At 35.1% G+C, this 25,350-nt stretch overlaps 1 protein-coding gene across 1 annotated transcript; it reads right to left on the bottom strand.

Moving 5' to 3' along the window:
- Nucleotides 1–871: 871 nt before the first annotated feature.
- Nucleotides 872–18,232, bottom strand: LOC142343284 (uncharacterized). Its single transcript, XM_075395079.1, has 12 exons — nt 16,897–18,232; nt 16,366–16,406; nt 15,733–16,044; nt 13,065–13,261; nt 12,418–12,458; nt 12,035–12,128; nt 11,294–11,517; nt 7,191–7,356; nt 6,423–6,573; nt 5,224–5,539; nt 2,621–2,951; nt 872–1,892 (listed from the first exon to the last, which is right to left on the bottom strand). Exons 1-12 carry the CDS (start codon nt 17,073–17,075, stop codon nt 1,527–1,529), a joined length of 2,418 nt encoding a protein of 805 aa, XP_075251194.1. The 5' UTR covers nt 17,076–18,232; the 3' UTR covers nt 872–1,526.
- Between the last annotated feature and the right edge of the window lie 7,118 nt (nt 18,233–25,350).

Raw genomic sequence — 25,350 nt, 5'->3', positions numbered from 1 at the left:
AACCATCTTTTTCTCCTCTCTGTCATTTTCTTTAGAATTATTTATAGGCTACAAAGTTTCTACCTAACAAAGCACCGTCTTTATGGAAGCCGAATAATCTTCGCAACCCTGCAAATGGGGCCGGCGATGTCATCAACATTGATGCCCAGTGGATTATTTGTAATATGTGCACTATTTACCAACTGTGCCCGATACTGATTCGACATGGTTAAGAAAAGTCATGCAAGTATTCTGCCATAACAACATCAGAAATGAAGAACCTTCCCGATTTAACGAAACTGAAAACTAAAAACTGATTAATTTATACTAAACCATTGTACTCCTTTATTAATTCAATAATCAAATCTATCTCCCAAAGTTCCTAAGGCGGCCAAAGTAACACAGGTAAGAGACAGATGGAAAGAAGTTTTCCAAGCGTCTGAAAGAGTTCTTTACTTGAGGAGTTTCAGTTATAGTCTAAAAATTCTAAAGCAGATTAAAAACTGGAAATGGTGTCATTGAGACGTTTTAAAGACCAATAAAAACACAAATAAGCACAAGTATATCATTAAAAAATATAAACTGGTTAAAAATCTCAAAAGTTATAGCAATAGCTGCATTATTTTTATCCTTTTTTCCTCCCGAAAGTTTTGCGGTCCTTTTTAAATAAACAAAGCCAAGAAAAAATAGTTTTATCAAAAATTGAGGCAAATTTTTTCTTGCCCGTTACTTTCAATTAATCGTAGCCAATTTTACGCAAATTTAGAATTTTTTTTACCATTTCTGTGAAGCATTGCATTTCATTTCTATCCATAATTCTTTTCAATTTTGATGGCAATTTACTATGGCATGTTTCAGAAATACACTGATGGCTCCTGAGTGACTCAAAAACTCGCCTGATAACCAATAAATTCTCTCATCGACTCAATTCTGAACTTCAAGGGTGTAAAAACATTCTGACACAATAAACGATACTTGAAAAGACAAAAAGCAAATAGACGTCCATAAAACACAAAATAAAGTCCATAAAGTAAGAATTAAATAAAATAGAAAAGTGATGATATTATTGAGATATGCAGAATACGTATATGCTAGCATTATAGCATACATACTATAAGCATTGATAAAATATCCGAATAAAAGTTTACTGCGAGACAAATTGCATCTAAAGAATATTGTTTTTATTGAGTTTTATTTGTTGCACGTTAAGCCTTTGAAAATTAAGAGTTTTCCATTTGTAGTTCTAAAAACTCAAGTTTTCTTGATCAGATCCTTTAACGTCACCGGATCCATTTAAGGTCATGAAATGAATTCAAGGTTGCTGAATCAGTTGAGCGTAGTTGAATTAGTTTAAAGTCGTTAAGTGAGATCAAGGTCGTTGAGTCGCTTCAAGGTCGTAGGGCCAGTTCAGGGTCGTTGAATCAGTTCAAGGTCGTTGAGCCAGTTCAAGGTCGTCGAGTCACTTCCAAGGTCATTGAGTCAGTCGATGGAAGTCGAGTCAGTTCAAAGTTATCAATAAAGTCGACGAATCAATTAAAGATCACTCCTCAATTTAACGTCGCTCCCGGCTTTAGTTCGAAAGAGTTTCCTGCACTTTTAAGGAAGGACACAGAGTGATGCAATGTGTATCTGGTCTGTCTTAAGTCCCCATTGGGAAGAATTGTCATGGAGGAATTGGACGCTGTTCTGACAATCATGAGTTGTTCACTTGAGTCGTTCAAAGATATTTCCTGCTCATAACAGGCGTTGTCGTGATTGTTCCCCATTCCCATTCCTGCATCGGAGATCCCAGAGTGAAGTTCAGATCCCAGTGTATTCGTGTCTCCTAGCTGTCTGTTGCTGCTTTCTAGATCTCTTTTGGCTGCCAGAATTTTCGACAGAGTGACGTCGTCTAAGCCCATGTCAACCAGTTCCTAAAAACAAATTTGTACAAACTTACAACCTGATTAGTTTGGATTTAAATTATACAGAAAATGTTTTTTTTCAGCTTGAACAAAGATCAGTATGCTTAAAATTTTAAATATTTTCTTTTCAATCAATCTTCTTGAAGTAAACTGAGCAACAAGGTAGATAAACTCAAATAACAATAGGATCAATTCTGCCCCCCCCCCCCCCCCCCCCCCCAGTTGAGTGGTCATTTAACGTTCACGCCACAAGTGCTATTTTTAAAGATTATAACGTGCTGTATAAAAGCACAATTTGTAAGTGGGGGGGGGGGGGGGGTCATAAAAAACTCTGAGGGCCCGAAAGAGAATAGATCCGAAATTAAATTAGTTTCAAATTGAAGGCCTGCTTTTTATATTTCTTTTTTTGATAGTTCTTTCAAATATCAGAACTGAATAAAAACTCAGCAAAACCTTCAAAAAGTCAGCAAAGCCAGCAAATATATAAATCTAGTTCAAAACCCTTCAACCATTGATTCATTAACCATGCCGCACATATGGTTAACGAGAGCCTTTTATAAACTATTTTCAAATCTTCATTTCAAAAACTCTTTATATCACACCCTTCGTCAGATCACTCCATTAAGTGGATTTTTAAAAAGAATTCCACTATTTGCTTTAACTTTTTATGTATCCTCATATAAATGTTTTACATCAATAATTCAACATTTCAAGCAATAATTGGAATGCGATCTCACCTGGTCAGACATTTGTGCCAAATGCCCCGCGTGAAGGATATTCCTGGACAAGAAACAGTCTAACGCATAGCCGCATCCGAGTGAACTTAAAAGGGAGATCATATTCGTCTCGGATAAATGACTCGAATCAGGAGCCGAAGGTGGAATAGGTGACACGGGTGGGGTCTCGTCCAGAGCAGGAGATTCGGGCCTGTTCGGGTTCAAGTCAGCTATGTTTTCATTAATGCACTCTGTGTTATCTGAGAGAGCTTTGATCTGATTGGCTGAGTTATTGGTGGTCACTGATGTCTCTGAGGACATTGTGAGTGATGTTAAAGCTGATTGGTTGTTTCTGAAATAACAGTTACGAGTTGACAATTGAGAAAATAAGAACAATAATTAAATTATTTCACAGAAATTTTAAGTCATCATCCATTCCTCATCGATCTATTTGAATATCAAGCAGCTTGTCAACACTTTTCATTTAATGTTGAGAAAATTCAGAATTAAAAAGATTGAACACTGTTTAAACTCGTTTTTTTACAACTGAAATAATTGAACCAAACATAGCCGGCAGATTGCCGGAATAGCTGCGAAAGAAAAAACCTGCGTGCCATATAAAAGAGCTAGAAACAGAGACAGATCTAAGTTGAAAAAAAATCGACGCCGCTCAAAAAGCTAGGTAAAAAACATTCAGCTATAAATTAATAAAGCTTGTTAAAATTCATCCCGCGGAGGCCTCTTATTAGGGACCTTTACGGCACATATGAGTTCCTTTGACCTTAAACAAATTCAAATTAAATTTAAGTTTTAAAGTGCAAAAGTCATAATTTTGCTAAAGAGAGTGAGAAATGACGTCACGCGCGCAAACACCGTTAGTGAGAGGAAGAAGTCATTCAGAAAATTTGACTTTTCAGCTTTGCTGTGTGAACAAATGTAAAACGAAAAAGAGCGTCAGACGACGAAACAAAAAACATAGCAGGACAAGTCCTGACGTACAATTCAAAGAATTTTCATTGACTAAACAGAAAACTAGACCTAGAACGGACTATGAATGAATTGGGAAAACCATTTAGAAAAAAATCCGATCCAAAAAATAAAAAAAACAGTTAAAATCAAAGTGAAATTGCCGCATGTGAACAAAAAAACCACTAGCGAATTTTTGTTCAAACACGGTTTTCTCACTCTACTTTAAATTTAGAGCAAAAAAAGTTTACGCCGCAAAACCGATCGCTTTTTCGCTCCACTTCCTGTTTCGGCGTGAGCAAAATCACTACTCCAATTGGACTTCAAAAATCATGAAAATGTGTGAACATATCTTTAAAAAAAACATAGCCGGAAGAAATTCCGGAAACGACTCGAAGTAAAAATCCATTTTAACGCCATCCAACTACTCATCAAACAAAACGTGCCTTCACTAATTTATGATTATCTTGAAATAAAACCATGAAACAAAAATTGAAGACAATAAAATCAAATCTGTTAAAATATGATAAAAAATCTGATCAAATTTTGTTATAAATTGAGATCCCGAAAAAACTACCTCTGCCAAAATAACTTCATCAAAACAACTAGTACTTACTAAAACCACTTATGTGAATTTTGAAAAAATACTTTAGGCTAAATTATGAAAAGAAAGCTCTTAAAAACAACTTCCACTGAAAAAGTTATCAAAATTTTTAAAAATTTCAAAAGCATAAAAAACCAAAGAAAAATTCCCATCAGCCAATAGGGTATGCAGATGCTCGCAAAACAATAAGCAAGTCATAATAGGCTAAGAAACTTAGCTAAAAACAAAAAAAAACGAAAAACAGCAAAAAATTAAGAAAAATAGTTCTAATTTTCGCCATTTTTTTGTCATATTTCTCAACAAAAAAATGATTCTTACCCACAAAACTGAAACCAAATGTTATCATAAATTTGCTCAAATAGAAGGGGTCTCTTCAATACCCATTTGAGCCAGTAACACAAAATAATCGTCAAAAAAACGCAAAAATTAGCCCGAAAATCAGCAAAATACATTAAAAACCTCCGAATTATCATAAAATTCACATGAATTTCCAAAAACCTTCAAAGCACTACCGAAACTAGCCTAAAATTAAAACAAAATCATAACCAAACCTCTTAACTAAAATAAATGAAAAAAAGCTGCTTTAAAATGCCGCACGTGAACAAAAAAAATTTCGCTCGCTTAGAGAAAATTTTTTCACACATCAATTTCTCGCTCTCTCATAAACAGCGGTATGAACAAAAACCACTCTCTTTTCGCCTAAAATTGATTAAAAAAAGGACTTCTCCAATACTCCTCTTCGAGTCGTAAAAAAGACAGCGCCCCAATACAGTTCAAATTCTGAATTGTAAAAAAAATCAAGAGCACCGCAATATAGCTCCGCTCAGCTTACAGCTTCGCAGCTATAATAATTAATTGAATGACGATTTTAATAACATTTGTTTATTTTCGATTTGCTTATTTTAGAATAGAAATTTATATAAGCAGTTACAACAGGTTATACTTTATCAAGTTTTCAATGAAAATTTGAATTTACAATTTCAGAAAAAAAATCTCATTTACTTATCATGCCATTGGAAAATGTTCTAATAATTGTTTAATCATATAAACTCACTGATTGCAGTTGTTGTTTTTGTTGGAAGCATGTCCACTGTTCCCACTACCCATACTAAGTTCATCAAATAAGGCAGAGTCCCCATTGTGGACACATAACTGTTTGTAGAGAGCTGTGACCAGATTGTAGTAATATAGACCCTTCACGGGTACATAGAAAACGTCACCAGCACCCCCACCACCTCCCGGAAGATTGGAGTCTGAAGTCGGATCTGAACCAGTTGATAACCTCGGGAGGTTCTCGTGTTGGTCTATTTTGGATCTTTTGCTGTTTAGGGCAACTGGCATTGGGTCTCGAAGTGTCAAAGCTTTGGAACCTATAACAGCAAATGGGAATAATGTCAAAACCGGTGTTCCACTTTCTCACCCTTATTTATTTAACCCCTAATCATTTCACCCCGATTTTAACCTTTTATATACGAAGAACTATTAAATTAATAAAATTATCCTTTGGCTATGCCTCAATGACCCGTAGGACTTGATATGAAACGTTCGCAACCAATCATGTGATTAAATTATCCGCTTAATTATGACAAAACATGCATGCATGTCAACTGTTAATATGGCGGGGGGGGGGGGGGGTGAAACGATAGAAGGGTGAAATGATAGAGGGGTGAAATGATAGAGGGGTGAAATGATAGAGGGGTGAAATGATAGAGGGGTGAAATGATAGAGGGGTGAAATGATAGAGGGGTGAAATGATAGAGGGGTGAAATGATATGGGGTTTAGACATGCGGGGTTAAATGAATCGGGCCGAAAAGATGTAGAACCGTCAAAATCTGGTGTGCTGGAGGTGCTATGAGGAATTACGGCTGTTTGTTTTTTAAATCAAAGATTATAATTTCTTTCATAGTTTTCATTTGGAAAATCAACAGTTATCAAGCGATGACTAGGTACAGCACAGAAGTTCAACAAACGGGATTATAGCACTCAATAGGGATCCAATTCAGAAACCAAAAAAACTTTTTGCTGTCTATTTATTCCTGTTTAATATTTTTAATTATTTTTAAAATCATTTTTATTGTTTTAGCAGACACAATTTAGTCAATATTTTTTATAGTAATATTTTTTCACAATTTGTTCATAATATTGCGAGTTATTTTAGACGAAGCAATGCGATAACGAACTTATGATTCCTGGGCTAAAAATGTAGATAAAACAAAAATTTGCGAGTAAGTTAAGTAGAAACAACTACTAGCCTCTTTTGTCACCCCTTCTGGAGTGACCCTGATAAGCTGGGTTGAGTGAGTTTTCCTCAGTCTTCCTGTCTCTACTCGGACATGCACAGATCCTCACCTCCACTGCCCTCCGACCCAACACTTGGCCATCTCTCTCCAGGGTAAACACCACCTACACAAAACAACGCATTGGTTAACTCATAGCCAAGAAATATCGGCTAAGATTTCAAACTTTTTACAACTACAAGTTTACAAAATACTACAGGAGGGAGGTATTATAAGTAATGGTTATATGACTCTGCTTGAAGTCACTGAGAATTTCTGGTGTTTAATCGAAAACCGCAAAGCAGTTCAAGATATTAAGTCAGAATTTCGAAGTGACTTCAACAGAGTCACGTAACCACGCTTAAAGCACAAAATGCGCACGTTTTAAAATAAGGCTAAATGAAAACTGTAATGGTTGTTCCTACACCTTGCACTAGCCACTTTCAATTCGAAATCTCCCATTACTTCGTTTTAAGCTTCTGCCATTAAAACTATTTTTCACTTGGGAAAAGAAAAAAGTCGCTTAAACGATCCGTTACAGTCAACATTAAAACTGCGGATTAGCATCAGTTGACAATCGGGCTCTATTGTTTCGGCCCCTTAGACATTTACCTCTTACGCCCCTCAGTTGCACGTGCTATTTTTTAAACATAGTAACGTGCAATGTAACAACACAATTGGTAAGCGAGGGTCAGAAAAAATCACTGCGGGATGAGTGGGGGGGGGGGGTCTTGTCACGTTTACCTGTATAGGGCGTCTGTTGAGTCCCCCCACACACGAGCCATAGCACATGAAGTTGTAGAGAAAGACTACGAAGTCAGTGCCCACTTGGGGGGAGTCAAAGGGCACCACCACCGACTGTCTCCCATTCACTGCATCCTCCTGGTACTCTGCAGAAGGGTGTTCACACCTGAACACACACAAAAATCAAATCAAGGAAAAACATTGAGTGAAGTACTCTTGGGAACTCTGGGGGGGGGGGGGGGGGGTATAATGGAGTAGGGGGCTAAAATTGGAAAGACCACTATTCTCAGAACTAAAAAATATGAAAATGATACTGCTGCTTTTTCGGAAAAAGATAACTGTCGTAATATTAGCTGGATAAGAGTTTGTGTTAAATGCACTCGAAAATTTTCTATCAGAAAAACCAGGCATAGTCTTGTTAGGAATGACCATTTCTTAATCTCAAATACAACTGAAAAAGAGGGAAAAAAGATCTGGTGATTATTTGAGTCAAAACAATTAAGTAGAACAGATAGACAGTCTAAGATATTTTTAACGGCAAAGTACGAAATTCACTGTTTTTAGTTTTTATATAAAGAAACTATGAATCAGTCAATTGCAAAAGCCATCGCAGCAAAAACACTGCATTAATGCTTTTATGAAAAACAGCGAGCAAATTAAAACATACCCGGCAGATTGCCGGAAAATAGCCGCCGTTGATTCCAATAAGCATGATTGGGATTGAACGAATAGAATATATTGAAAAAAAAAAGATTTTTGTACAAAAATATTTTTTAAGTCCGATTTATTTTGATGGCATTTCGTAGTTGAACATACTTCTGTTTCTTGGAGAGAGGCTACAGGGGCTACTATCAACACCAATAAGCATTAGAGGTGGTAACTAAGACTTATAGGAACGACGTTCAAATAGCGGGCATCTAAAATTGGGCTTTATGGGTTTATCCCGTTTCTATTTCTGACTTCAATTTTTTTATACCGACTCTGTTCATTTTGAATTGCTTTGCTTAGCAACTGATGCTCAAATTCACTTTTAGCAGAATGAGAGAAGAGAGAAACTAGCCTAGAGAAGTCAAAAAGATTTCACGCAAAATGCCGAAAAAGCGGCAAAATGGTAAAGCGAAAAAAAGTTTGACGAAGTAAAAAAAAACATATCAGGACAAGTCCTGACGTACAATTCAAAGAATTTTCATTGACTAAACAGAAAAACTAGACCTAGAATGGACTATGAGTGAATTGAGAAAACCATTTAAAAAAAAGATTAAAAAAATGAGAAAAAAACAGAAAATCAATGTCAAAATGCCGCATGTGAACAAAAAAACCACTAGCGAGAAATTAAAATTTAATTCAAACAAAAAAATTGGCCTAGAATGAGCTTTGAATGGATTGGGAAAACCATTTAGAAAAAATCCGATCCAAAAAATTGAAAAAACAGTAAAAATCAGAGTGAAATTGCCGCATGTGAACAAAAAACCACTACCGAGAAACCGAATTTTAGTTCAAACACCGTTTTCTCACTCTACTTTAAAATTAGAGCGAAAAAAATTCACGCCGCAAAACCACTCGCTTTTTCGCTCCATTTCCTGTTACGGCGTGACCAAAATCACTACTCCAATTTGACTTCAAAAATCATGAAAATGTGTGAACAGATCATAAAAAAAAGACAGCGCCCCAATACAATTCAAATTCTTTGAATTGTAATACGAGCGCAATAATAGCCGGCTGAGAAGATGAGGGCGGCTATTAATAAGAGGTTGTTTCGAGCACAGATGAGTTAGAAATGCACAAACAACTTCATCACTCAGGACACGTAAACAAACATAACTGTTCACATGATCATAAATTACCATTACTTCACGCCTTTAGTCGACTACTATCACCAAATGACTCAATAGCAAATTGCAACATTATGAGTATAATGGACGAGTGAATTGCTATTAATCATGGTTAGAATAAAACAATTTTTGACCAAAAAAATCCACAATGCATTCTTGTGCATGCAACTTCTCAATACAACTCTTCCATTGTGAAAAGAAGACCTAACGAAGAGCTAACTAGATTACAACATTTTCAAAACAGACGACAGATTGACTCATTCAAAAAAAGCCGCGAAATACACTCTCAGTTAAAAAAGACCATTAACAAAAATGCCAATTCAAAAAACAAGATTCGCATTTCAAAATCTCTCCTCATAATCAAACAAAAATTTGAAACACTATCGACCTTTTAAAGCTATACAGTCGGATAATTTTGCAGTTCGGGTTCCCTATTTCAATTAGCGTTTACATCACAACCTAAGAGTAATTGAGTGAGTGCCGAAGTCAATTGATTCAGTGAGGTAAATAATTCATGATCAAAAACTTATCACAAGATTGTTTTCTAAAAACCCCTACCGAATGTAGTAACAAATGACGTCACGTACACATATTCAGCCGTAGAGTATCAAAATCGACAAAGACGCCCATTGACTTTGCGGAGAGAGATAAAATGATCGCAATTAAAAGATTGGGAGACGATGAATTGAAAACACAGAGGCACAAGTCTTAAACTTCAATTCAAATATTTATTGTTAACCAAATAAAACCGGACAACAAAATGACTGGAAATAAACATTGATTTTTTTTTAAAAAGGTAACAGCTGGAGAAAACGAAAAAAACTCAATTATTTCACCACGAAAAAACCAATCAAATGTTGCAACGTGATCAAAACCATCAATCAAATTTGACTTCAAAAATCACAAATAGATGCGAAGAAACAAAGATGGTGTATTGTCCGAAAATAGCTGAAATGACTTTTTAAATCTGTAGTACCAAAATGCCAAAAGAGTAAATAAGAGCTGAAAAAATAAGATCAGAATGAAATTTTCAACAAATTGCTGTGATGACATAACACTTGATTTATAAATTTTTCACGCAGTGTCTGTTCATGTGTGTTGTAAACTCATCACAAATAACCTTCAATTAGTTCGCTATCCTCACTTAACTTCAACCACTCTGATTAAAGTACGGTAAAGTAATTTTTGAGAGCTAAGAAATCAGTTTGAGAGTGAGGTCATGCGCGATCAAAAGTTATTAACTTGAATGAAAAATAACTCACTAGAATTACAATCAAAAATAGCGTCACACACGGAAATCAGTCAACAAGTTGCATGAAAAAATATATAAAAGCTGATTTGATGTGCGCGTTACGTTACAGGTCGCAACAAATATTCTGACTACGAAAAAGAGGACCAATAACAGCTCCGCTGAACTAATGCTATAGCTGATATTAAAAAGACAACTCTTCGATACAATTGAAGATCTTGATATTTAAAAAACACAATTCGACAATAGCTGCCGTTATCACTTCGCGGTAATCAAATATACAATTGACGCGGCATTACTTATCGAAGTTCGAGAAGACAGATTAGCGGGGATTTGTTGACTCTCTTCATATCTTCATTGGAGGCAACCAAGGGGTATGTTTTTTATAGTCCACAAAGGTTAGTAAAACTTGATTATAGTTAATTTGTGATTATCATCAAAATATGTTTAAAAAGAACGAAACTCAAAAAATTAAAATACATCAAGAAAAACTGAAATTTCGAAAAAACAACGAAAACGTGAAAGGTTCGAACTACTGTTAGCTCCACTTATTTGTCGCTTCGCTGCCTTAAAAATTAATTTTATAAACAAAGAAGAGTAAATCAAGACACTTAATTAAATGTTTCATGTTTCACTGAAGTTGAAAACGATGTTGAGCAGTCACCGCGTAATTGGTTCCACCTCTTACCAAGCTCTGCAAAAAATTGGGATCTATTCTGTCCTCCCCCCCCCCCCCCCCCCCCCCAGTGTTTTTACCCCCCCCCCCCCGTTACAAATTATATGTTGTTATATAGCACTTTACTATGTAAAAAAAAATAGCACGTGCGCCTCGGGGCGTTAAAACTAGAAGCCCACTAAGGTGGGGGGGGGGGAACAGAATAGATCCAAAAATTATTAGGGCAAAAAAGCGCGTTAGTTTGTTCACACATGGTTATAAAATTTGATGATGAAGAGGAGCAGCAGCAGGACGGGGGAGTAAACATTTCCTGCTTTTGTTTTGTACTAAAGTTTGTTAAATCTACCTGATGAGATGGCTAGGGGCGGGGTGTCCCTCGTTGAATGAGTCCTTGCTGTGTCCGTGTGAGTGGTTGGGACACCTGGTCACCACCTGTTTCACATGCTCTGGCTGTTTGAACACACTCATGGCTCTCAGGTAGCACCCCTGTGGCACCCTGTGCACAGTCTGGAACTTGACTGGACAGGTGGCTGCCATCTTTACGTACAGCTTCTGAGTCTGCTCCGAGAACTGAAACCATAACACAAACGTAAATAAAAGCTAGCTTGAAGATTACCGTTTGTTCGTCAACATGCCTTGAATCGTTTGTTTACTCCACGCAAACAGGTTTTTTTAACCTTTGCACTGAAGCCTGTCAATTCTGGACAGGCAGCAGTTAGGCAAGACAGGCAAAAATAATAGCAATGAAACAAATTTTTGCTTCCCATGATTACAGTTTTTGTTTTTTTTTCCCTGGAAAACGGGAGGGGAACGGAAACGAAACCAGATGCGAATTTTCCTAAGCTTATTAGAGATGTAATAACTTAAAAACTACTTTTTCAAGAAGGATTCAGGATCAACTTATATAGTTAATTTTTCTGATAGAGCTGAGACTATGTTGTATCGTATTATCGACACATCATCAGAAATATTAATTCACATGAAAGGTCTTTCTCAACCAGTCAAAAACATTGAGTATCATTTTTAAAGACTGTTGTTACTTAATATTATTTCTAGTAATCGTCCAGAAAATTCTGCAATGACTTACAGTCCAGAGAGCACCTTTTCCAGATGACATGGCAACATTGGCACTGGAACTGCCGTAGCTCATTGTGAATCCATACTCTCCAGAATAGTCCGAACTGGAAAAAAAGAAACCAATTCACCTTTCAAAACAATTTGCAACAAAACTTAGTGTCGATCTCGCTACAATTGTCTGATATCATCTCAGTATGATGTTTATAAGTTGTCGTTTTTCAAAAAAGAAGAAGGCTGCGGGGAAAAGACGATTTTTATTGTTTGTCAAGATTGAGAGCATTTCTGATTATTATGAGTACTTAGGAGCATTTATTGTCAAGATTTTGAGGTTATTTATGATTTCAGGAAAGTTTTGTTTCGATTAAAATGAGTACAAATATTTATGTAACTTACACTGATGGTATTTGTGATGTGGTGTCGGGGCTGCAGCGTTGCTGAAACAGACAAACAATGTCAACATCATTATCGTCCTCGTCGCTGACATTATTATCGTTTCCCAAAACGTACACATCTTTGAAGAAATTATACAAAATTATCCAATGCGTCTTAAACATAAACTATTTGTCAAAATCCTCTTGTGAGCGCTTTAAAAATTAACCTGATCATTCAGTATAAAGAAAGAACAAATAATTCCTAATGAGAGAATCGAGAAAGATTTGAGAGTATCGAAATGAGAGTAAGGAATTTTACTAGCAGAAAGTGATAAAAAATCGGTAACAATTACTCAACTAATAACAATAACTGTTAAATAAAACAGCTCCAATGAAGTCTATTTCATCCATTGGGTCGATTGCTATTTGAAAACTTTTAAATTACAAGATCAAATACAACATGAACCGCTTACTTTCAACGAGACACGGCAATGCTGCAGGTTTTTAAAAATTAATCTTTCAATTATTACACAATTATTTTACAATGATTACATAATTATCACGATTGGAACTGCTAGTAACTATTACAAAATCATTCGATAAAAATCTTATTCCATTTGAGCCTACCCACTCAAATTATCATATACAAAAATTGAATCCGTCACTTACAAATGGCGGAGTGGATGCCTGTGATAAGTCAAATGGTTGTGGTTGAATTGCTCCATTGGTGAGAGGGGGGACAAGAGCAGGTACCCTCGTGGATGACGTCACCACTTGTGCCACACAGGTTGGAGGGGCAGGGTGTTGTTGTTGGGGGAGGGAGGATTGCAGGTAACAGTATGAGGGTTCAGAGAAGTTCTGGTGACCTGGAAAATAAAAACCTATTGACATCAAATTGAAAAAAAATAAAAAACGAAGCGTAGAAATGCTCAACTAATAGATAGCTATTCGTTTTTATAAAGGTACTTTCAATTGTAATAGTTCATATGTCTTTAGCGATATGACTGTTTAGGCTTATGAAGACAGAATATTTGTCACGAGAACGGGAGAAAGTTCAAGTGTTCTACAGAATTTGCTGTCAAATTAAAATTAGCAAACTAAAATAGTGCATATTTCTCATAAAACGAAAAAACCAGCAATAAGGCGTACGCATCTGTCCTTTCGCACCTATATTAAAAGTTAATCTTTCAACGCAATATTAAAAGTTTTGCCAAGTTCTCAAAAGTTGCTAATCCAGAATTTGATTTCTTATCTTAAAAAAGATTCACAAAAAGTTTTACGTCTGTGGTTTTCTAACCATACGCATGCTTTTGATCCGTTTTGCAACTCCATGACGTTTTAATTGATTGATGATTAAAAATTTCGATGATTTATTCGCTTATATTAAAATTAGTTCTGACTACTAGGGCTCAGGTTTTATTTTGACCAATCGAACATCTCCAGTTAGAGCAAAAAAATTAGTAACACAGCATTTCATTGAGTTGTACAAAAATAGAGAACTTGTTGAGTGTTTACAAAACTATTCTCTGTTTGGCTTCCTGCAAAATCAAACCAAAAAATCCCAAACAAACCTAGAATTCTACATTCCAGTTAAAATATAAGGAAAGCATATAAAGAACAAATGGCTCTTTTCTGTTATTGCTCTCACGTAGTTCAGCACTCACCACTTATACATGTAATAGCATATTGTTTGCATCTCATACACTCGCAAAGCCAATTAAACACAAACAGCACTTACAATATAATGAAGCAAAGAAGTTTCGAAATTAACGCGTATAAAGGAAATGACAATATGCATACAATGTAAGCGGCAAATGAATTATTCGCGTTTTTTTATCAATTCAATTTTTATCTTGTCCCAGAAAAGTTTTATCAAACAATTTTTTGTAAAGTAATCGACAGCAAAAACCCTTCAATTTACATCTGATGAGGACATATTACAGTTATCAAAAAAAAGTATCTGAAGTAACAAAACTGAATTTCTGGGGGGTCGGGTTGCAAACCGGTTAGCTATAAGGCTAGGGCGTTAAAAACAAAAGAACCAAATATATTATAATTAAAACAAGGGAAATAAGGACGTTGTAAGTAAACCAGCCATACCTGAGCGGTGCATGCCTTTTGACATATAATTATTACAACTCAACTTCAGATCAAATTAACCGGGTTAATAAGATGAAAGACGCTTGTAGCAAGAGTTCCTATTTTGTATTTGTGCAATTCAACGTAAAACCGAAAGGTATTTTAAGAGCAAAAAGTCATCTAAACCCAAACACTAGCTAAAATAATAAAATTTTCACATACCACACATCAAAGTACCCTGCACAATAATACTTCATTGAAATTATCTTTAGTTGAATGATTTGATAGGTCATCGGCCCCATGACATTAAATGAAAGCAAAATTTCTTTTTGAAAAATATTTCTAAAAATCCTAACCCAAATTAAATTGATATTTTCATACAACAAATCAGTCTTCTTTTCACACAATGCCAAAAGATCTGTAAACAATCTGTACTTTGCTGTAAATCCAATCTCTAGACAAATGAAAAAATAAAAAACTACACCTTGCAGCGGTGTTTATGGCTTTCAATGACAAATGGTTGATATTTATCAAAAATTAACCGGGAAATCACCATGTAAAAATATGGTACGTGCGTCTGGGGGTTGCAAATAATATGCATCCACTAAGCTGGGGGTACAAACGGAAAAGAACCGTGAAACCATAAACAGACTACCGTCGGATGGATTGGTCTCAAACGACAGGCGGGAAAAATTAATTTATGGGAGGCGTAGCTTAGAAATGTTTAATAGATGCAAAAAACACCATAAGACCGGGACTTGAGTCACACATCTAAACCACTAAGCTACAATCACTTTGATCCTCTTGCACTCACAATCGGTTTTATATTAGCAACCGACTTTTTTGAGAAAGAGAGCACATAGATAACGCGAAAAAGAAGAACTCAAGCGTGAAAAAGTCACACAAGAAGTCAAAGAATGTTCTAGAACACAAGTGCAAAAACGGTCAAACAAAAACTTTGCAGAGAAAAGGACACACGTTAACACTAATTGCTTCAAATTTCGTTCAAACAAACAGTTTATATCTGTTAGATTGCTCGCGCAATTTGTTACTAAAAAATAAGCTCTAAAAACATCATTTGAGGACCCACGCCCCTTAGTGGTCGTATATCGTACTTGGGACACATTTTTCCATCTTCATGTTGTATAATAAAACCAACACCCCAATACAAATTACAGCTTGTGAATTAATTATAAATAACAACTGCTAGAATACGGTTAGAATAATTGACGACATTATTTCAATCACTGATTCCAACCTTGTTGAGAAATTGCAGCAGGCATAATTGAATTCATAGAAGCAGAAGTTGTAGAATTTGCCAGGGGTATACTTGATAAATTAGCCAAAGACGGTGGGGGTAAAGCCAGATGATTGGCAGCCTCGGCTGCTGCGATTGTATCTGGACTGGATTTAATCCTCATCACGTCCACAGCGGTAGCACTGTTGTTGTTGTTTGCCTGTGGTTGTTGTTGATTTTGGATAGCAATTGTGGCGTTGTTTTGATTTATAATGTTACTGTTGGCTGTCGATGCTGGATTTGTTAAGTTGGGGTGCTTGCGAATAACAGAATCTGAAAAACAGAAAGTTTACTTCAAACTCTTGGGCGACATTAGTGTGGGCGACGCTTGTATGTTGTTCTCTTTGATGCTTTTGTATCGAAGGGATATAAATCGATTTCCAGGCAAACTCTATGTCAGCCACTTTAAATATCGTAAAACTCCAAAAAGTTGCCTGGCTCAAATTGAATTTTGTCTTTGTTGAAATTTTGAAATAACTTTTCAAATATCTCGTGTTGCTTTCCGTTAAATTCGACAACAATCGACTACAGTTCATTACATTAAATGAATAACTACCGATGTTTGAAAATGAAAAACGCTGTAAACAAACTCACCTTCAAACTCCAGTTCGATATGTTGGGGGAAGTTTGCTAACCTGAAACAAGAATTCATCAAGTCATAATTCAGAGTCAAATTCAGAAATATTATACAATAGATTTTAAATGGAAATTTTATTGATCCCGACATTCCACAATAGTTATCATGCAAGAATCGAAGTAACTCGTACTATTATTTCAATTTATCTTAGTTCGATGAAATTTGACTGAGATTAACTGTTTTGATCTTTATAGCTCAAACTTATTACACATTGTATATTAATATGCTCTTTTGAGTCTGCCATTTATATGGGTCTGAACGTACAGTTCACGTGTTTGTTTTTTAAATGGTCGTACAAGATTCTTTATAATTAGTATCAACACTTGCTAGTGTAAACCCGGAGTCTATAACCAGATTTTGAGCTAAGTTTTTTTTCAAGGTAAATATTCCTTGCACTACCCCGATTTAACTGTCGAAAGTACGCCTAACACCCAGTCTTGTACGAGTTATTAACATTAACTAGTCGTTAGTAATAAGTCTAGACTTACTCGGTAACGTGATTGAGACTTCCGAAGGGCACTGCAGTCATTTGTGGCTGAGGACCACCTCCGAGACCTCCCGGATGATGTGGACTACCGTTGTGGGGGAGGTTGGGGTTGGCAGGGTTAAAGAAGGACCAGAGAGAGGGTAAATTGGGGTGCGGTCCCGCAGCCTCCGAACTCAACATTTCTCTGTTTATCCAGTCAGAAAAGGGATTGATAAACAAAACAGTCGGAAAAGATAAACAATATAAAAATTAAAAATAAACAATTCTAATACTCGAGCATAAAAAAGAATTAATTACGAAAATCATTTTACGAATCGTAATAATTATTTAAAAATTATGACCTAGCTGTTTAATGTTTATAAAGAAAAGTTAAAAAGAGGTGCTTATTAAGTAGAGACAGAGTTAAACAGAAGACAGATAACAAAAATCAAGGCCTGGATTTTGTTGAAAAATAACAATGAAACGTAACAATGGTTAAGTTTACCACGTATTATATAATATTGAAAAACGTTGCAGAGAAATTGGTTAACAATTATAACGAGTTTTCTTAATAATAAATGGTTAGCTTGTATAATTTTAAGTTTCAGTTTTCGTACTATTTTGCACAATTTTCAACAACTATAAGATCGGATATTAAATAAGTGTTCGCATATCTTAAAATTCTTCACTACTGCCGAAAACTATGATTAATAGCAAAACTAAGCAGCAGTACTGATAATTGTAAAATAGATTTTCAATTTGCAGCAAATTGTATTATAAAATATTACAACTTTCGGCTAGGTACCGGTCTAAAAATTTGCCAAAAAGTGAACAGTGGTTAGCTGAGTAATTTGATATTTTGGCTTATTTGCAATTTATTGCGTTTCAGTATAATCACACGATGAAAGAATAGTATTTTTTTTCTTTATACTGAGGTGAATTTTGTTTGTTTAATCATTCTTGCGACGCATGCACATATTTGAGTAATTCGATTGATTATATTACTAGTAGCAGTATTTAATTATTCTGCTGCTGGTTTTATTAGTTAGTAGTATGACTTACACACGTGTCGCCGTGTGCCAGGCTTGATTAGTAATAAATAATAATAAATATTACTACTATTACTAATCAATCTTACTTCGTGTGGAATAACTAGCAAGAAACTAGATAGTCATAAAAAATTTTGCGCTCAAATGCTAAATAAATCTCAATTTTGTGTATGTATTAAGTGTACGTATGATTTTTGAGTTTAAGCAAAATATGTAAGCGAAGGTCAATAAGATAAAACCACTCAAAGCTGTCTTTTTTACAAAGATCAACTTTGAATTTTTTCTAATTTTTTTTTGTACTTTGAAGAAAGTTGTACGCAGAGAATTTTCACTTTCAATCGAAAAATATAAAGCTTCACAAAAATTTAGTAGTTCAATTAACACTTCTAGTTTTCAACCTTACTTTGATCGAATAGGCTTAAAATAATTTGTTAAATAGAAAAGTTTACCTTTTTAAAATTTGGCTTTAATTTCAGCCGGCGGCACTTATTTGGAGTAAAAATTACTCATACATTGAGTATATAGATCTGTAATTAGAGTATAATAAGATAGACCAAAAATTTGTTTGAAACAATATTTTTGAATAGGTGTTTTAGACTAGCACAGCCGCAAATGATAATTACTTAATTGCAATTGGGTACCTTTTAATCAAATGCTTTTATTACAGGAGCATTTTCCACCCGCTCGCCATGTATTAAACATAAAACGAAATAGTAATTATGACAACAATTTGAACTCGGCATTGTGTTTGTAAACAATCTTTCCAAAGGCTAAGGAGGCAATATATTGAGACCTTTAATGCACTTACCTTAAACTACAAAGGGTGCAAATATTTTCTATTAAAATCTGAAACAAGTTAATTGAGATAACCGCGTTGTCAAAGTTACACACTGACAAATAAAAAATTAAACCCAACATAAATTTGTGTTATTTTAAGCACACTTAGGTTCCGTTTTAATTCTTGTTGTCAACCAAGTAATAAAAAATGTAAAATCCTGCAATCTTTCGTCCATTGGAAGTCGTGCATGTTTTTTCAAGAACTATCAAAACAATTACTAACTGATCAAATGTGGAATCAAAATGATCTTTTGGAAGATTCGTTCCGCCATTAGACAGACACTCTTCATGCAGGCTCAACTGACGAAAAATGACTTAACCTTTGAGCAAATTTCGGAATCGCGCCCTCCCCTTCCCTCGTATATCATGATATTACCACAAATAAATGAAATTTTGCAGCTATTTCGAAAGAAACACAACCGGTATATTGCAATGAAATGATATTATTGTAATAAAGTGAAAATATCGACTTAGATTTTTGTCAATTTTTTTAATTTGCGGGATCAATTTTCTTCTAAAAATGTGTTATTATTGATCAAATTTGCATTTCAGTTAGAATTTATTTGACCTGAAGTTAGCTCAGAGCTTGTCTAAATTTCAAAAAGTCCCATTACATGAAGAGGTCACTTATGAATCATATAAAAAAGTTTTTTTCTAGTTAACGTGAAAATGTCAACGTGACAGACTAATACGGTTTAACATTAGGATCCACTGCTCTTATTTCTAGAATTTTTGCAGCGGACGATGTTGGCTAAGTTTCTGCCTTTAACGTTAAAATCGCCTTTAGGAAATTGAAAAAATGTTCCTTTAATCAAACAGCTTTTATGGACTTTTAATGAGCAGAACGGGTACCATAACGTCTTGAATAAATTTACTTCTTAAAAATACAATGCCGCCAAAATCACCACTTTTATATAATAAATAAATATATTGAACTGCGTTTAAGTACTTTAATAATTAGCTACTCTCAAAACTGATGCTGAATTGTTAAGTAGTGTTTTAAATTCCAAACTGATGATGCATTCGTAAATTACACTTGAAATTATTCACATCATCACAGCACTTCTAAAGAACCTCGCTAAGTTTTTCTACCTGTATGTGGGAGGCTGAGGTAAATTGATCAAAACCACATAGCAAATAGCCGTCAATTGTCACTGAAAGAGAGAATATATTGATCGAAATGGTTTAAGATAACTTTTTACAATGTCCTACTCATTTACTCGTTTATAGAGTAAAGCATTTTTCGTTAAGAAGTCACATAGCCATTATTCTTTCTTGAAGCAGTCACGCCAAGGAATTTAAAATTGCTGATGGCAGAATCGATAAGTACTTTCCACAAAACTGAGCAAACCCACTAGCGTCAGAGGAATTGCTCTCGAATGACAGGCGGGGAAATATAATTTATAGGGGCGTAACTTAGAAACGTTTTTTATGGGCGCAAAAGACAGGGGTTTGAACCCCGTTCCTCCAAGATTACCGTCTGACATCTTAACCACTAAGCTACAATGCCTGGATTCTCCTTCACTCTTAATAGCGTTTATACAAACTTTAATTCATGATGAGAGCAAATTTCATGATCACTCAAAAATGAAGAACTCTAGCGTGAAAAATTCACTCAAGAAGACAAATTATGTTCTAGATCAAAAGAGCAAAAACTGTCAAGCAATAGTTACCAGAGAAATTAATAATAGAATAAAACACTGAATACAAATTATTCCGAACTTCAATGTGCAAAGAAACGGTAAAAACTTAATACACTTAACGCAACTCCTCTCAGAGCGCATACATAGTATCACTACAGAAATCAATCAGAATCTCAGAATTGTTCAACCTCAACATGGTCAAGTACTAAAAACCAATGCACATCTAGGTCAACTAAACTACAATAAACAGGGAGCTTCGGTAATGTGTGTTCGCACATAATGTTCTGACCCCGCTAAAGCACACTTGTGACTTAATTGTCTACTAAATGAGGACGCGATAGAAAAACTTCAAAAATTTAAATATTGTTCCACAATAATTGGTATCCATTATAAAAATAAACTCGAACCGCTAAACAAATTAAATAAAGACTTCTTAGAGGTCCGATGATACCTGCTATTAAGGAGACTAGAAAATAAGACAAACAACAAAATCAAATAAAACAACAAGCCTTAACTACGACCCAAACTCACTGTCTATAATTGTTTTTGAAAAAAAGCTTAATAACCTTCGAAATAACATCACACAAAAACTAAACAAGTTGATTTGTATTTCACCAAACAAGATCAGGAAATTGTCTTCATTGAGAATTGAGAAAATGAAAGTGGAAAAAAAACAACACAAAAAACGCAAAAGTTAAAAAATACACTTATATGTTTTCAAAACAATTACAAACACAAGAAAACCAAAAACTATCAACTGAGATCATTAAATGAGCTCAATTTCACCTCCATAGAGAGCGATTGAGGCCTATTGTCACGCCCCTATTTCGTCCCTCATAGTTACGTGATGATATTCCTTAAAATATCCATAATTAAGTGCTTTATATTAATTTATATTCAGTTAATTCTCAAAGCCATATATAGCTAGTATTTCCATCTAGGCCTGCAACCCCTAATCTGTTTATGTTTATGAAAAACAACCGCAGATTGACAGTTTACTGATAAACATATCAAGCGCCTAAAAGCCTCAATATTTACTTTTTTGAGTTTCTTGAAGATAAATTCGCATAATTAGTAAACAACTTCATGAGAGATTATGTACTTGGTGAAGTAGTTATTCTGAAAAAGTAGGTGCAAATACGGAACTTGTATATGTACTTAACAAACATCAAGAGACGTACAAAAGCCGGAAATTGCCCAACTTGAAGATCAGTAAATATTTGCGAAGGACCAATACAACTCGAGGCACAGCCCTGCGAAACTTACGATCACCAGAACACCGGAGAATCAGCCTAACAATCAGTTGCTTAACATCTTCAAAAACCTGATAAAACTTGAGAAACTTATTAAAAGTTATTGAACAATTCTTGCTGAAGTAATTTAAGATTGAACTGGAAATTTTCTATTAAAACTCCAAGTTAGAGCAAACTTCATTAGAGTTGAAAATACTACCAGAAAAGCTCTAAAATACAAGGAAAACTAGTGGATATATCACGCATCTGAACCGCTCAATAAAAGGCTATTACTAGCTAATTTTATTCAAAATATATCTGCTAAAAATCGCACTGTGAAACATCAAAATAAGTCCTTGTAAAATGACAATTATTTCAAGTATTTGTTCCAAATATTTACCATATATACACCTGCTAAAAATCAGTGCGTAACATGGTGACAGGAGTTATCAACTGTTTCCCAGTTTAACGGACCGATATTCCGATTAACTCTTTGATAAATTTGATATTTTCTTCCTTTATTTTGTCGTTTTCTTTCTCCTCTTCTTCTTCATTACCTTAAGAGCCTCCAATCATGCAGAACCACATCCAGCACCTCCTTCTCGACCAAAATGATAATGCAGAAAGCAGTAACAAAGGAAAGAATGGGTGGAAACTGTTTGTGTCTCTGTGGACTAAATGCAATAACAATCCAAAAGTGTTTGAGTGGGCAATAACTGGAACAAACTCAACCACAGCTGCCACAACGGACAAAAACAACGCAGGGTATTTACAAACGAGGATATTGTGAGTATATAATTTTGTAAAATTCAAGTTTGGTGCTTTATATATGTCTATTTATAAAGAACAAATTCTCGCCGCTATTAATAATTGTCGTGCTTCCCCCAATTTTGTTGAACATATTGAAGGAAATCATATTAACTACACACATCATAAAACAACAGTAAAACACAAGCTCAAATAGTAAGCGCTTTCTCCTCTTCACTCTATAACTCTATTGTTCTTTATGTGCTAGATAAAGATGACAAACGTGTAGCAATTTATTGGACAGCAAAAAGATTAATCCAGAAATCTTGAAAATTTGGCCTTATCCGTAACCAACTCCAATCTGATAATGAAATTAACCTTGATAACATCATCACTGATTATCAGATAACTTCAAAATAAGCTAAAATTACTGAAACCATAACTTAAACATTAATTAAAAGAGGGCAACACAAAAGTTCAAGCACAAAAAGAAAGTAATTATATTTAATTTCCCCGCCCAGCTCCGGAAGTTAATGAATCAAACAGTGACTTCAGTCATTATGCTGTTGCCTATCTGAGTGCAGCTTCCACAAGGCCTGTGCGGTCGTGGTCCCCACGAATTTTCCTAGACTAAGGGGCACTCTTTAGAGGTGAGACTTCGGCGGCCCATACAGCTTCAACGATATAAGTCTGACGATTCGACCGGAGCTTTAAGTATAGGTTCATAAGCAGCCCATCTTTATTATTTTCTGACCAAAGGGTTTCAGTAGTTTCTTTTTCTGATCTCTTGTGCTACTCATTTAACCTTTTTATCTCTATAAACCATTTAATCTCTCCCATTAAGTTAGGTTAAGTGTGCTATTTAATACTTTAGAACAAAAATAAGACTGATTGAACGATAAATATATAATCTAAACGGGTAAAAAGTATTAATCTAGAACGTCATGCGACTACCAGAAGAACCTAAAAAGACAAAAATAAAAAAAACGGCGTCGAAGGCTGTAAAATCACAATCTATGCACTGAAAATATTGAAATTCAACAGATGCGCCATCAATGAAACCCATTAATGTCTATTATGGCTTTTCATTATTTTAGTAATCGGAAAAGACAGCAAAACTCTACAAAAATTTGAAAATCTCCAAATATTAAAAAAAATGAATAGCCAAAAACGGATTATGTAAATAATAAAAAGCACTAAAATTATATTCTAATTAATTTGAAAGAAGATGCGACCTATCAGTTTGCAGAGCCAATTTTCTGGAAAGATGCGACCTAGCGGATTGCTAAGACATGTCAAAGCGAACTGCAAGTCCAAACAAACCTGCAGATACTGCTACGAACACGATTTGAAAGACCGCCCGAGCGGATTAAAAACCCCCAAAACTGTCACGAGAAGCATCCTTCAAAATTTGAAGACTGCCCTATTTTAATCCAACAGTCAATGGCTGTGTATCAATTGCAAGGAGTATATCCTCCGAAGGAATTACAGAAAAAGCAAATGTAACCCAAGCAATTCACGGGTGACTCCTCAATCAGGCAGATCAACACGTGTGGAATTGCCATTCATGCAAAAACTGCCATTGCAAGATACTTCTCTGAAAACGAACACACAATAGTTGCCTTTGGTAATGGGTGTTCGCACATGATGTTCTGACCCAGATAAAGCACACTTGTGACTTAATTGTCTACTAATTGAGGACGCGATAGAAAAACTTCAAAAATTTAAATTTTGTTCCCAATAATTGGTATCAATTCAAAAAAAACTCGAACCGCTAAACAAATTAAATAAAGAATTCTTAGAGGTCCGATGATACCTGCTATTAAGGAGACTAGAAAACAAGACAAACAACAAAATCAAATACAACAACAAGCCTTAACTACGACCCCAACTCACTGTCTACATTTTTTTTAAAAAAAAGCTTAATAACATTCAAAATAGCATCAGACAAAAACTAAACAAGTTGATTTGCATTTCACCAAACAAGATCAGGAAATTGTCTTCACTGAGAAATGAGAAAATGAAATTGGAAAAAAAAACAAAAAACGCAAAAGTTAAAAAACACGCTTATATGTTTTCAAAACAATTACAAAGACAAGAAAACCAAAAACTATAAACTGAGATCATTAAATGAGCTCAATTTCACCTCCATAGAGAGCGATTGAGGCCTATCTTAATCTAGAACGTCATGCGACTACCAGAAGAAAATAAAAAGGCAAAAATCAAAAAAAGAAAACGGCGTCGAAGGCTGTAAAATCACAATCTATGCACTGAAAATATTGAAAATAAACAAACGCGCCATCAATGAAAACCATTAATGTTTATCTAGGCTTTTCATTAATTTAATTATCCAAACAGACAGCAAAACTCGACAAAAATTGGAAAATCTCCTAAAGTAAAAAAAAATGAATCGCCAAAAACGGATTATATAAGTAATAAAAAGCAATGAAATTATATTCGGATTCATTTGAAAGAAGATGCGACCTATCAGTTTGCAGAGCCAATTTTCTGAGACGATGCGGCCTAGCGGATTGATGAGACATGTCAAAGCGAAATGCTAGTCCAAACAAACCTGCAGATACTGCTATGAACACGATTTGAAAGACCACCCGAGCGGATTAAAACCCCCAATATGCTCAAACTGTCACGAGAAATATGCTTCAAAATTTGAAGACTGCCCTATTTTAATCCAACAGTCAATGACTGTAAATCAATCTTGAGGAGTATATCCTCCAAAAGAATTGCAGAAAAAGCAAATGTAACCCAAGCAAATCACGGGTGACTCCTCAATCAGGCAGATCAGCACGTGTGGAATTGCCATTCATGCAAAAACTGCCATTGGAAGATACTTCTCTGAAGACGAACAGACAATAGATGCACTGAACGAGACCAGACAACAACAACTTTAGACAACAACGACTTCGCAAATAACTTCGCGGAATCTTCTTGTCAGGACCTTGGGGTTTCG

The sequence above is a fragment of the Convolutriloba macropyga genome, chromosome 7 (genome assembly GCF_964194025.1).
Source record: "Convolutriloba macropyga chromosome 7, txConMacr16.3, whole genome shotgun sequence".
NCBI lineage: Eukaryota > Metazoa > Xenacoelomorpha > Acoela > Convolutidae > Convolutriloba > Convolutriloba macropyga.
The sequence above is the reverse complement of the archived record's forward strand: the minus strand, read 5'-3'. Positions and strand labels throughout refer to the sequence as shown.